The sequence below is a fragment of the Felis catus genome, chromosome D4 (assembly GCF_018350175.1).
Source record: "Felis catus isolate Fca126 chromosome D4, F.catus_Fca126_mat1.0, whole genome shotgun sequence".
NCBI lineage: Eukaryota > Metazoa > Chordata > Mammalia > Carnivora > Felidae > Felis > Felis catus.
This window is the reverse complement of record NC_058380.1, coordinates 2,068,551-2,082,967: the sequence shown is the minus strand read 5'-3', so window position 1 is coordinate 2,082,967 and position 14,417 is coordinate 2,068,551. Positions and strand designations below refer to the sequence as shown.

At 50.5% G+C, this 14,417-nt stretch overlaps 1 protein-coding gene across 1 annotated transcript; it reads left to right on the top strand.

Annotated features, from left to right (window-relative positions):
* Positions 1–6,359: 6,359 nt before the first annotated feature.
* Positions 6,360–13,789, top strand: LOC101094382 (putative serine protease 47). Its single transcript, XM_006939027.4, has 5 exons — positions 6,360–6,586; positions 7,411–7,573; positions 8,845–9,122; positions 10,584–10,750; positions 13,283–13,789. The coding sequence occupies exons 1-5, from the start codon at positions 6,391–6,393 to the stop codon at positions 13,595–13,597; spliced, it is 1,119 nt and encodes a 372-aa protein (XP_006939089.2). The 5' UTR covers positions 6,360–6,390; the 3' UTR covers positions 13,598–13,789.
* The last annotated feature ends 628 nt before the right edge of the window (positions 13,790–14,417 follow it).

The window sequence follows — 14,417 nt, the reverse complement described above, 5'->3', positions numbered from 1 at the left end:
CGGTTGAATTCAATTTGCTAGTATCTTGTTGAGGATTTTTGCACCTAGGTTCATCAAAGATATTGGCCTATAATTCTCCTTTCCAGTGGGGTCTTTGGTTTTGGAATTAAGGCAGTGCAGGCTTCATAGAATGAATTTGGAAGCTTTCCTTCCTTTTCTATTTTTTGAAACAATTTGAGAAGAATAGGTATTAACTCTGCTTTAAATGTCTGGTAAAATTCCCCTGGGCAGCCATGTGGCTCAGGACTCTTACTTGTTGGAAGATTTTTGATAACCGATTCAATTTCTTTGCTGGTTATGGGTCTGTTCAAATGTTCTATTTCTTCCTGTTTCTGTTTTGGTAATTTGTTAGTTTCTAGAAATTTGTCCATTTCTTCCAGATTGCCCAGTTTTTTTTTTTTTTGGCATGTAATTTTTCACAGTATTCTCTTCTAATTGTGTTTCTGCAATGTTGGTTATGATCTCTCCTCTTTCATTCATGATTTTATCTATTTGGGTCCTTTCTCTCTCTCTCTCTCTCTCTCTCTCTCTCTCTCTTTTTGATAAGTCTGGCTAAGAGTTTATTAATGTTGTTTATTCTTTCAAATAATTAGCTCTTAGTTTCAATGATCTATTCTAATGTTTTTGTTTCTATATTGTTTATTTCTGATCTAATCTTTATTATTATCCTTCTTATGCTGGCTTTAGGTTTTATTTGCTGTTTATTTTCTAGCTCCTTTAGATGTAAGGTTAGGTTGTATATTAGTGACCTTCCTTGCTTCTTGAGATAGACCTAAATTGCAATGTACTTTCTTCTCAGGACTGCCTTTGCTGCATCCCAAAGGTTTTAGGCCGTTGTGTTTTCATTTGCATTTGCTTCCATGTATTTTTTTTATTTCTTCTTTAATTTCCTGGTTAACTCATTCATTCTTTAGTAGGATGTTTTTTAACTTTCCTGTGTTTGAGGGTTTTCCAAACTTTTCTTGTGGTTAACTTCAAGTTAGTTGAAGTGTAGTGTAGTGATCTGAAAATATGCATGGTATGATCTCAATCTTTTTATACTTATTGAGGGCTGATTTGTGACCCAGTATGTGATCTATTCTGGAGAATGCTCCATGTGCACTCAAAAAGAATGTGTATTCTATTGCTTTAGGATGAAATGTTCTGAATATATCTGTTAAGTCCATCTGGTCCAGTGTGTCATCCAAAGTCATTGTTTCCTTGTTGATTTTCTTCTTAGATGATCTGCCCGTTGCTGTAAGCGGAATGTTAAAGTCCCCTACTATTACTGCATTATTATAAATGTGTTTCTTTATGTTTGTTAGTAATTGATATATATCCCAAGTTGGGAGAATAAATCTTTATAATTTTTGGATCTTCATGATGGATAGATCCCTTAATTATAATATAATGCCCTTCTTTATCACTGGTGATAGTCTTTGGTTTAAAATCTAGTTTGTCTGATATATATATGGCACTTCAGCTTTCTTTTGATTTCCATTAACTGATAGTTGGTTCTCCATCCCCTCACTTTTAATCTGCAGGTGTCTTTAGGTCTAAACTGAGTCTCTTGTAGGCAGCATATAGATGAATCTGGTTTTTTTTTTTTTAATTTTTTTTTCAACGTTTTTTATTTATTTTTGGGACAGAGAGAAACAGAGCATGAACAGGGAAGGGGCAGAGAGAGAGGGAGACACAGCATCGGAAACAGGCTCCAGGCTCCGAGCCATCAGCCCAGAGCCTGACGCGGGGCTCGAACTCCCGGACCGCGAGATCGTGACCTGGCTGAAGTTGGACGCTTAACCGACTGCGCCACCCAGGCGCCCCTAGATGAATCTGGTTTTTTATCCATTTTGATATCCTCTGCCTTTTGATTGGAGCATTTAGTCCATTTACATTCAAAGTGGTTATTGGTATGAATTTAGTGCCATTGTGTTGCCATAGATTTGGTGTTTCTGGTGATGTTCTCTGGTCCTTTCTAGTCTTTGTTACTTTTGGTCTTTTTTTTTCTCCACTCAAAGAGTCCCCCTTTAAATTTCTTTCAGGGCTTACTTAGTGGTCATGCATTCCTTTAGTTTTTGTTTTTCTGGGAAACTATCTCTCCTTCTGAATGACAGCCTTGCTGGATAAAGGATTCTTGGCAGCATATTTTTCCCATTCAGTATGTTGACAGTATCCTGCCACTCCTTTCTGGCCTTCCAAGTTTATGTGGACAGATCTGCTATGAAACTGATCTGTCTTCCCTTGTAGGTTAAAGATTTTTTTCTCTTACTGTTTTTAGGATTCTTTCTTTGTCTGTGTATTTTGTGAATTTGACTATAATATGCCTTGGTGATGGTTGTCTTTTATTGAATTTAATGGGAGTTCTCTGTGCTTCTTGGATCTTGATGTCTGTGTCCTTCCCCAGATTAGGGAAGTCTTCAGCTGTTCAGATAAACTTCTGCCCCTTTTCCCTCTCTTCTGGGACCCCTGTGATATGAAAATTATTATGTTTTAAAGAGTTGCTGAGTTCCTTAAGTTTGCCTTTGTGATCCATGACCTTTGTTTCCCTCTTCTTTTCAGCTTCATTATTTTCCACAATTTTATCTTCCATGTTACTAATTTGCTCTTCTGCTTTGTCCGTCCTCATCATGGCATCCATTTCAGGTTTCCATATTGGTTATAGCATTTTTAATTTTGGCCTGACTAGATTTTAGTTATTTTATTTCTGGAGAAAGGGACTGTCTTGTATCTTCCATGTTCTTTTTTCAAGCCCAGCTAGTATCCTTACAATTGATTTAAATTCTAGTTCAGACATCTAACTTACGTGTGTTGATTAAATACCTCACCATGAGTTCTACCTCTTGTTCTTTCTTTTGGTGTGAATTCACTGTCTTGTCATTTTGTTCAGGATAGAAAAGAAGAAAAGAAAAATGAAGAAAAACCCCCACAAAAACCCACAAAGAACAAAGAAAAAACAAACAAGCAAATGAACAAAACTAGATTGTGGGTATGTTTTGGTCTGCTTGTTAAAATAATCTAGATCCAGGGGCGCCTGGGTGGCGCAGTCGGTTAAGCGTCCGACTTCAGCCAGGTCACCATCTCACGGTCCGGGAGTTCGAGCCCCGCGTCAGGCCCTGGGCTGATGGCTCAGAGCCTGGAGCCTGTTTCCGATTCTGTGTCTCCCTCTCTCTCTGCCCCTCCCCCATTCATGCTCTGTCTCTCTGTCCCAAAAATAAATAAACGTTGAAAAAAAATTTAAAAAAAAAACTATATTTAAAATAATCTAGATCCAAAAATAAAGTAAAATAAAGTAAAATACAAGTAAGGAAACCACAAAATTAATTAAAATATTAAAAAAATAAAACATATATGAATAAATAATGAAAATCATAATAATAAAAAGTCTATAAAGTAATTGAAAAAATAAGTAAATAAATAAAAAGAATAAAAAAAAGAATAAAAGTAAAACGGAAGTTAGATCTTATTTCCACTAGAGCTGAAGATTTGCAGTGCTATGATCATGGACTTGGTGCAGGGAGTTATTTGCGCTGGTCTTCTGGGGAAGAGGCCTGCTGTGCTGGTTCTCAGGCTGGCTTGTTTGAGTGGAAATCCCCATCTGGGGTGCAGGGGGCAGGGCTTGGTGTAAGTGGATCTTGCCTCCACTAGGTGGTACTGTCTTGCTCCCTGAAGGCGCTCTTCCCTGATGGGTGGGATGAACATCACTGTGCCCACCTTCTAGCCCCGAGATGAAAGTTTGCACCCCCCACTCTTCAGGGAACCCTCAAAGAAGAGCAATCAATCGCCCCTCTTGTGTCCCCGGTTTCCATCAAAACCCCAAGTTCACCCAGCTTGTGTTCAAGCTTTTTTTTTTTTTTTTTATCTCAGGTGCAACACTGAGTTTCAAAACTCCACATTTTAGGGATTCCTGTGGCGTGGACGAGCACTGCTCCTCTGGGGGAGGGTCTTGCCATGCTTTTGCTGCCCGGCTTAGGAAAGCAGTTGCACAACTGCACAGCAGTTCAGAGCTTATATCAAAACAGAGCAGAAAGCTGGTACCCGAGTCTGACTCCTATGCCTGGGAACAGTGCAGCACATTGGTGTCACCTGTTCTTCTTGTGACCCAGGAGACCCTCAGACCACGTTGTCATTCCTGGGATTCCGCCCTGGCACCTGAGCACTTTTAGGCCAGGCTCATACCTCACGGTAGCAGACTTCAAAAAGTTCTGCTGCTTATACTACTTAGCAGTAGCCTCTGAGTGCAGCCCCTCCCCCTCTGCGTATCTGCAGCTATGTCTCTCCCAAGTCAACTCTCTCCTCCTCCTACCTTCCAGAAGGTGGTCGCTTTTCTACTTGTAGTCTTACAGTTTTTGTTCTCTCAGACCTCCCATTGATTTCTGGGATGTTCAGGATGATTTGATAACTATGTAGCTGTGTTTGAGGGACCAGACAAGCTTGGGTCTCCCTACTCCTCCTCTATCTTAACTCTCCCTCCTTCACAGTCTTTCCCTTTTTCACTCTCAGCCCCTGGTAACAACTGATAGTTTTTCTCCCTGTGGCTTCTTTTCCACGTATGTAAATGCAATCTACAGCATATGACTTTTTTGCCTGGCTTCTTTCATTAAACCTAATGCATTTGAAATTTATCCATGCTATTCTAATTTTCTGTAACTCCTTCCTTTTCATTGCTGAGTAGTACTCATTGTATGGGGGCATTGTAGAACACTTCAGAATACTTCTTCATATTCCTAGGTGACTGTAGTTTATTTAAATCTATCCACACATTTCAAACTTTTTAACACATGTTGGTAATCCCCTTTGTCAATTAAATTACCTTATGATGCTGACTATTCACTTTTTTTAAAAAGTTTTATCTTTTTGTTCAGACTTTCAAAAATATTAAGTAAGCCCTACCGTATGCCAAACATTTTTCTAGGTGTTGAAGATACAATGCTTAAAATAAATACAAAGTGACAAAAACGAAAAGCACATATTGCCTGTGGACTTTCCTTGGTAAGGAGGTAGAGATAAAAATATATGTGTAATATAATGTCAGGTATTAATTGAAGTTTTAAAAGTATTTTTAAACAATTGATGGAGGGGCGCCTGGGTGGCGCAGTCGGTTCTCTCTCTCACTCTCTCTCTGACTCAAAAATTAATAAACATTAAAAACTTTTTTTTTTTTAATTCACCCTATGCAGTCCTCAGTCTCTTACTGGCTCCTTTTTCTTTTTTGGCTCTTTTCTGTGTTTTGGTCTCTGATTTTGTTCTATATGTTTTTTTCAACTATTTTATCCTCTCCCATAGACTCAACTATCACCTCAAACCTCACAGTACTCTCTATCTCCAACCCCAAGGCACTTCCCCAAATCCTAAATTGGTACTTCCAAATGCCTATTGAACGAATCCAACTGTATATTCCACAGACACTCCGATCTTAACTCATTTAATATGGTCTTCATCATCACCTCACCTTCTCCATCAATCCTATATTCCCTTTTATAAAATTCATGAATTATTCTTCTAGTCTCTATATGAAATATAGATTCTTCCTAACACCAGTTTAGGTAAACTGTGGTGTAGTTTGGGTAAGAACCCAAAAGGTGGCTTTTTAAAATTTATTCAAGTATAATTTCTTAGCCAGTAAGTAAAGCTGGGTGCCCCTTGGCTTCTGTTTTCATTAAATAACAATAGTAGCTATTAAGCTGAATTTCAGTGTCTACTGTGTGCAGCTCTAATCCCCCTCCTCTCTTGCCGCTAGACTCAGTGGTGAATAAAATAATTTCCCTGTGCACACGGAAAGTAAGTGTGAGCCGATAGGATCTTACTCCCAATACCAACAAATGCAGCACACTCCATCCTGGAGTAGACAATAATAAGCGTGTCTGAAATTTGGATGTTTTCCTCACACTGTGGAGAAATCACTGATTAACCAAGGTGTATGGGTCTTTATCCATCCCAGAAAATGTTTGCAATTTGATGATTGAAAATGACACACTGTAATGTTTCAACTCCCTTTTCTAGTTAACCAGTTAAATGAAGCATGTTTTCTTGCCTACAGATACTTTAAATTCCCTCTCCCATGAATTGCTTTCTCATACAGTTGCTATTTTCTACGTGGTGTCTACTGTCTTTTCTCTTGAATTCATAGGAGCCCTTGATTGCACTGAGGTCCCGCCCTGCTGGGACCAGCTGGGCAGGAGGCCAAGAGGGGTGGGGTCAGGACCAGATGTGGGGAGGAGTCCAGGCCTGAGTCAGGGCTCAGTGGGGTAGGGTCTGGGCAGGATTAGGGCCCAGAATTGGGGGGGTGGGGGGTGGGGAGGGCAGACAGGGGCAGGGCAGGGCCTAGGATAGGAGCGGCCAGGGATTGGCTGGCCTGGGGTCAGGGGTGGGGGGTCAGGTCGGGTCAGGCTGGGGTCAGTGGCCCCGGTCATGGGAGAGGAGGGGCCGACCCCCCGTGGGCGAGGCTGGCTGGCGGCCCTGCTCCGGCTGCTGCTGCTGCTAGCCACGGGCATACGAGGATCCTGGCCAGTGGTCGCCCGCGTCCCTGCTCCAGCTCCAGTGGAGGCAGCGACTGAGGAGCCCGGGCGGCAGGCGGGTGGCGCGCAGCGGTTGGCGTTAGGAGCAGGTGCGTTGGGCTGAGGCTTGTGGGCGGAGGGGGGGCTCCAGCTCCGGGAGGGGCTGGGGCGTGGCCACGACCTTTTCTCCCCGCCCCCTCGCAGGCCCCACTGTGGACCCACCTGGAGCCGGGCGGGTGGCAGGGCCTGACCCTGGGATGGGGGCTGGGAGGAGGGGGGAGGACTGCTGAGTGAGGGGGCCCTCCTGGGCACACCCCTGCCCCTCCCCCGGTGTGAACCCCAGAACCGGGGCGTTCTTCACTAGACTGCTCCCTCTTCCTTAAGAAACAGCCTCCTGAGTCAGGGGAGTGGCCCTCCCGGGGTCACCCAGCACCACAGACTCCTTCCTGCCGTGAGCCTCCCTCCCTGAGAGGCGGGGTGAGGTGGAGGGCACATAGGAAGCCCCCTGGAAGCATCACGGCCAGCAGGTCGGGTTAGGAACCCCTGAGACCTTCAGTTCTTCCATCTGCAGAGTGGGCGAGGAGGCGGAGGCTGCCAGTTGAAGGGAACACTGGCCCAGCCCCCCGCAGGTGCATTCAGGGACATCTGTCTCCCTGGGGATGCTGCTGTGGCCTCTCTTGGTCCTCCGTGCCTGGCCTCACCAGACCCCTGGGCCCTCATCCTGACCACAGGGTTTGCCGGCCTGTGCTCGGCTCTACTGTCCTCGACAGCAGCTGATGAAGGCAGGGTCCGGGCGGCCCTGGCATTTTGGCCAGGCCCCTTGACCCTCGGCCTTGGTTTTTGCATCTGTGAAGCGGAGGAAGGCCTCTGTGGTAGCGTCACTTGGGGTCACCGGTGTCTCTATCGTAGACAGGGCAGGGGTGTGTCTCCACAGTGTGCGGGAGGCCCAAGGTGACGGGGAAGATCTATGGTGGCCAGGATGTGCTGGCCGGCCAGTGGCCTTGGCAGGCCAGCCTGCTGTACCAGCACACACACATCTGCGGAGCTGTCCTCATCGACTCCCTCTGGCTGGTGTCCACCGCCCACTGCTTTCTCAAGTGAGTCCCCCCTCCTGGGTGCCAGCAGAGGGGCCAGTGGGGCAGCGGGATGCAAGGGGAAGAGGAGAAAAGGGGTGATGGGTGTCCAAGGCGCTGGGCTTTGCTCTGGAGCAGCGTGTAGCCTCCAGACACGCGTCATTCCTGCCTCTGACCGGTGTCCCCTCCACCTGCATGTGCTCCCCACTCACCCCCTCTGTCCTCAGCCCCTGTGCCTGTCCCCCAGCACAGATTGGCAGTGTCTGTCCTGGCTGCCACGCGGTGTGGGCAGGCGCTCTACCTCCTCAGATCAGGGCTTGTCCTCCGTGTCCCCACACTCCTCGGTGGCAGACTGTAGGCAGGGACCTGGGACTACACACACAGCCAGCAGCCGGGTGATTTTTCTTATCATTTTTGCAGAACTGTGTGCCCAGGAGGAGGCGTGGCTGCCGGCACCCATATGCCAGGCTGCCTGGGTGGGAGGTGGGCTCCTCGACCTTGGAGGGTGCCTGGCTCGGCACTCAGCTTCTGAATAGATGAGAAGGGGTCTCAAGGGTGCAGCTGGGCATCACAGCCCAGGCCAGGGAGCTAGAGTTCGGGCACTGACTGGCTTTAAGGGCCCAGAGCCCTGTCAGCACCTACCCTGTTCCACACATTAGCCCCTCTGTGCCATGGCGGGGGTGTCAGTCCAGCGTGGGTGAGATGGGAGGGCCCCATGGACAAGAAGGGAGGTCAGGAGAGGTGCCAGCTGGCATGGGTGGAGCCAGAAGGGAAGGGTTTGGGCACCGAGCGGGGGTAGGACTTTCCACCAGATGGCTGGCAGGGCCGGATGTTTCATCACTCATGTTCCGGGGACACAAGGCTCCATTTCCTGCACTCATGCGCTCATTTAACACATCTTTTGTGGATACTTATGAACAGGTGTGCACACAGCCCTCAGGCAGGAAGGTGTTTACAGGAAGAAGGGGCAGGAAAGATGTGGGGCCAAAGTTGGGCTGTGGGGAGCTTTGGGAAGGGTCAGGCCAGAGCTAGGCTTGAGCCAGCGTTCCTCTGTATAAGGTGGAAGGCCTTGATGTGAGGCCCCACCAAGGAGCCCTGAGCACAAGGAATCCCCACGCTTCCAATTCAAGGTGTGACAGGGAAGCCACACGTCTCAGGTCGGGGACAGGAGATCAGGCAGCCCCATGATGGTTGGGAAGAGGAGTCTCGCGCAGGCAGGGGCAGGTAGATGAGGGGCAGGGAGAGGGAGCTGACCCCGGGCTCGGAGACAGTGACGATGAGCTGTTCCCTGCCAGCAAATCCCAAGCCCCAGCAGACTACCAGGTTCTGTTGGGAAGCACACGGCTGTACCAGCACGGCCAGCACACCCGGGAGATGTCTGTGAGCCGGATCATCGTGCACCCAGACTTTGAGAAGCTTCACCCCTTCGGGAGTGACATAACCATGCTGCAGCTGCACGTGCCTGTGAACTTCACCTCCTACATCGCCCCCGCCTGCCTCCCGAGCCCCGGCATGCAGCTGTCCAGCAACTTGTCCTGCTGGATAACCGGCTGGGGGATGCTCAGCGAGGACCGTGAGGGCGTGTGGGAGAGGCGGGGAGTGGCGGGGGTGAGAGAGGGAGGAAAGACGGGAGGCCAGGTTCAGCCCTAGGGGCCCCCCTGGCAAGCGGGCACGGGACCTTGAGCCTCTGTGCCTCATTTCTAGAGGACTGGACCGTTTTAGTTCTAGTTCTGAAAAGTGTGCGATTCTAAAGCTTTGGAGTTCCTTAAGTCTGAGGGACTGTCCCAACCGTAGGGCAACCTGGCCCCCAGCACTCTCTCTCTGTCTCTGTGTCTCTCTCTGTCTCTCACGCACGTGCACACACACGCAGGCACAGAGGCTGGTTCTTCCTTGAGGGTGAGGACCATGTCTGACTGGTTTTAACATCCCCCCACCCCCACCCCAGGCACCTGGCACGTGCTCCGCTATTGCCTCCCTGCTCTGACAGACCATCGCGTCTTGCCTGTGCCTCCAGACTGGTCTCCCAGCTCCCACCCTATGTGTCCTGTTTAGTGTCCACACAGCTGTCTGCTCACTTTAAATCGTGAATTGTGCCGCTTCCCTGCTCAGCTCCCTGCGTGCCCTCACGGCTGTTTGGACTGTTAGAACAAGTCCAGAATCCCTGCCTTGGCGGTCAGACGCTCCAGACCTTGGCCCCAGCCCTCCCTACATCCCCTGCACACCCCAAGTCAGCCACCAGGCTCCTTCCTGCCGTCCTCACCCCAGGGCCTTTGCCACGGCCGGCTTCTCCACCTGCCTCTCTGCCCACTGGTGTTTGCGTGCAGGGGGCCACCCTGTCTTTACGTCGATGACTCGGCCCCTCCTCTGCGGAGTTCCGCTTGCCCACGTGAGCTGAGAGGGGTTCCTCCTCCTGTTTTGTTTCCCTCACACCGCTTATCACTTCTGAAACAATCCCGTCCACGTTCCTCACTTGCCCTGTGTCCCCACAATCCCGTCCACGTTCCTCACTCGCCCTGTGTCCCCAACAACAATGCCCCCTGTGTCAGTGGCGTCTACAGTATGCCCAGCATGAGGACAGACGAATGGAGGGGTGAGTGCTGGTGGCTGTGTGGGGCGGCGTGGCTGGGAGAGGAGTGGCTGGTGGCTGGTGGGTATTGACGGAGGGATGGAGACAAGCATGAGAGGTGGGGTGGGTAGGCGGATGGGGGGAATCAGTGGATGGAAGGATGGGAGGAAGGGCAGTGACAGACGGGCGGACATGGTGTGTGACAGCGTAGGTGGGTGGGTCAGTGGTGGCCAAGGCCCTGAGAATGGCTGTGCTGGTGGGATTTGCCTTCTTTCTTTGCGGAGTGAGTGAGGTAGAGGGAATGGATGAGTGTGTGAACCGTTCAGGAAGTAGGAGAGGAGCCTGTTAGGGACGGATGGAAGACCGCAGCCGCGTTCGAGGCCCATCTGTGTTGAGCAAACCGCGTGTTTCGTGGTGGCCGGGGCTTCCCCACAGCGCACGCCACAGGTCCCCTTCCTATTCACACAGAACGTCTGCACTCGCCCTTCCATCTCCAGGAGGGTAAGGTGAGCCTCATTGAGAACAAGTTCTGTAACATCTTATACAGACGAAAACTTAGCAACAGCAAGACCTACTCAGTGCAGGAGGAGATGCTGTGTGCTGGTGATTTCTCGACAGGAAAGGCCACCTGCCGCGTGAGTTTCTGTTCTTCCCTTGCCTGTTTGCCTCAGTTTCCCCAGCGGGCCTGTGTTGCTTCTGCTCTGTGGAGACCTGTGGGCCTTCCTGTCTCCCCGTCCCCAGCAGTGTCCCCTGGCTCACCCCTTCCTAAGCCACATGAGGGCATCTGCTGGCAGGACCTCCAAACAGCATCTGTTGTTAGCACATTTCAAGCTTTTCGCTCCAGTGTAACACGCATACAGAGGCATATATGATTGCTAAGAGCAGCAGGTGAATCTTCATATCCTGACACGTGTGACCGACTCCCCACCGCCCAACCCACTCTAACACCCGAGGGGGGCCCAGCCGCCACCTCCAACACCTTACAATAGCTTCTGAACTCTCCCTCCGTGGGGCTCATTTCCAGCTGGCAGCCGGTGTCTCGGCGCTCCGTGTGTGCGTTTCCTCTGCCCTGTCTGTGCTTAGGGCGCGTTCCGTCGTGTGCACTCAGTCCTGTTGTCGGTTCCGCTGTCAAGGAGTATTTTGGGAGCTTTCGAGTTTTCCATTTCATTCGCTTCCAAGGGTCTCATCCGCTTTATATCCTCTTTATATTCACAGCAGCCCACGAGTAGAATCGTTGGATTGTGTGGAGACCCAGCTTTGGCAGATGTCAGGGGATGTGGTGCCCCTGCCCCACCACTTTGAGCAGCGGATGAGTTTATATTCTTGCCAATACTTAGCGCTCTCTGTCTTTGCTCATTTTGGTGTGTGTGCATCGTGGTATCTTACTGTGATTTAATTTGTGTTTTCCAGATGACGGATTAAGTTAAATAAATTGTCCCGTATTTGTTGTCGCCAGATATCTTCTTCAGTAAAGTTTCCCTCTGGTTTTACCCCCGTCACTTTTCTGTTGGGCTGTCTGTCTTTTTATTTCAGGAGCTCCTTATAATTTTGTATATTCTGGGTGTGTGTCTGCCATTGGGCACAACCCAGTGGATTGTGAAGATTTCTTTCCACTCTCTGCGATGCCCCATCCTGCAGGTGGGCAAGCAGGCCCAGAGAGGGAAAGTGACCAGCCCTACATAAGGCAGCCCACGCCTGCTCTGCCAGCATCCTGACTCCAAGCCCACCCAGCCTCCAAGCACACTGTCAGGCCCCAGCCTTAAGAGCTGATGTCTGTGCACCTGCCTCCTGCATGGAAGGCACCGAGGAGTGGGGGGAGGGGGAGCCTGGAGTCAGAGACACGGCTCTGCCATGTGTCCCTGCCCTGGGACCTCGGGTGGCACCTTTGAGCCTGCATGGGATTCTGAGGCCTCCTCCATGGGATTGTTGAAAGGATGCTATAGTGGTCTGAGTGCTGTCCCCCAAATTCACGTCCATTTGGAACCTTAGAATGTAACCTTACTGGGAACTGTGTAGGGTCTTTGCAGATGTGATTAGAGTCTCAAGATGAGACCATTCTGGATTTGGAGGGACCCCAAATCCCAAGTCCTGGTGTTGCTAAAAGATCTAGGGAAAGGCACAGAGACACCTGTTCTCAGACTCTGACTCCAGAACTTTGAGGGTAAGTGTCCGCTGTGGTCACGGGTGATGGCAGCCCGAGGAAACGTGGGCAGGAGGCCTGAGGTGGGCCTGCCGTGGGGAGGCCTCACTGACAGTTGCTCTCATTACTGTCCGGGGAGCTGCTGAGTCACAGCAGGAAGCTCAGCCATCCACCTCCTGGTAGGACGTAGGCCTGGTTTCTTGGTTCCCAGGCCACAGATGATGGTATGGACTTTCTGACCCAACCTCCTCACAGGGCTCAGCCCCTGAGTCCCCACACGGTTGTCACCAAAGATCTCCCTTCCAGCCTTGCCCCCCACCTGCCTTCTCCTGTGGAGTTTAGAGCCGATGCCCTTTGTCGGCCTGCCTGCTGGACATCCATGGTGCCCTTGACCCCACTCCCCCCTCTGGGGACCCCCAGGCTGAGGACACCACGGAGCTGGACACCTGGCAGCCTTCCAACCACCATAGCCTGTCCATGACATTCCATCTGGTACAGTGTGGGCACGGGAAACAGCTCTAGGGAGCGGGGGACACTGCAGAATGTCTCAGGACTCAGATTGTGGGGCAGGTGGACCTGCTCTGGTCTCTGTCTGTCACTTACCGATGCTGTGACCACAGCCAATTTCCTCACTCATGAAGTGGGGGGTGCTACCAGCCTCCCCTTCATAAGGCTTCTGTAGGGAATTCAGTGTGGTGTCTGGTCTGTGGTAACAAGTGTTGGCCTTCGTTCTCCTGCTGGGTCTGCCTCCCCTGATCTGGGCTCTGCTTGTTCCTCTGGGCCACCAGCCCTTCCTGGGGTGCAGGGGCAGAGGGCAGAGTCCACGTGATGACGGATTTAGATCTGTGATTGTCCTCAGGTCAGTTGGGAGCACCCTGAAGTGCATTTCCAAGGCCCGCCCATGTCACCTTGATGTGTCCATAGCTCGATGCTGGTCTGGACTTTCATAGACTCGTGGGCACCCCCTGCCACCTGGTGTTCTTAGACCCTGCTCAGTCACCTGCACTAACTCCCCTCTCTTTCCTAGGGCGATTCGGGGGGGCCCCTCGTCTGCAACCTCCTCAGTGCCTGGGTTCTGGTGGGGCTGGCCAGCTGGGGCTTGGACTGCCGGCACCCTATCTACCCCAGCGTCTTCACCAGGGTTGACTACTTCACCGACTGGATCGACAAGATCCAGAGGCTCACACCTCCCCCTGATCCCACGTCTGCTCCTCAGACGCAGTTTCCAGATCAGCCTTGGCAGACTGCTGGCTCGTCCAGGCACAGCACAACCCTCATGTCTCCCCAGACCTGGTCCCTGCTGCTGTTCATGCTCAGGGGCCCGCAGCAGGCCCTGTGGTGACCCTCCGAGCCCCTCTGTCCTGCTCTCTGCCTCAGGCCCCAGTCTGCTCGCTGGAACCTTCCACACCTCCCCTTCCCCAGCCCCACTGGCTCTCAGTGGTTCCTTCTCCTGGACTCTCCTGTCCATCAGCTGCCATCCCCCAAGCCAAGCCTGAAACAAAACAAAACAAAAACAAATAAAAGACTCATCTCACTCCTGTCTTGGGACCCCATTGCCCCTCCTTCCCTTGAGGTAAGTCAGCTGGCTCCCTGTGTAAGGAAAAGGGACTCATCAGGGAGACGGTCCCAGGAGGGAGCCAGGGCTGCCAGCTGGGAAGAGAGCAGACCGTCTCCACTCAGACCCTGCTCCTGCCTCAGGGACCATGCAGGCCTTCAGAGGAAGTGTGTCAGTCAACACAGGCTGCGTAACAAACATCAGAGCCCAGGCAGCTTCAACAGCAGGAATTTATCATCTCCCAGTCCTGGAGGCTGCAAGTCTAAGATCCAGGTGTGGGCAGGGCAGATTTCCCCTGAGGCCTCTCTCCTGCCATGTAGATGCTGTCTTCCCTCTGTGTTCTCATGGGGTCATCACTCTGTGTGTGTCTGTGTCCTGATCTCCTCTTCTTCACAGGGACACTGGTCATTTGGGATTAGGGCCAACCCAGTGGCCTCATGTTAATCACCTCTGTAAAGATCTTATCTCCAAATGAGCCACATTCTGAGGCACTGGGAGTTAGGTCTCCAATATATAAATTTGGGGGAACACAATTCAACCCAAATTTGAAGTAAGACATTTCACTAGATGTCTACACTGCAAGGGAACAAGAGTTTCCCCAAAGTAG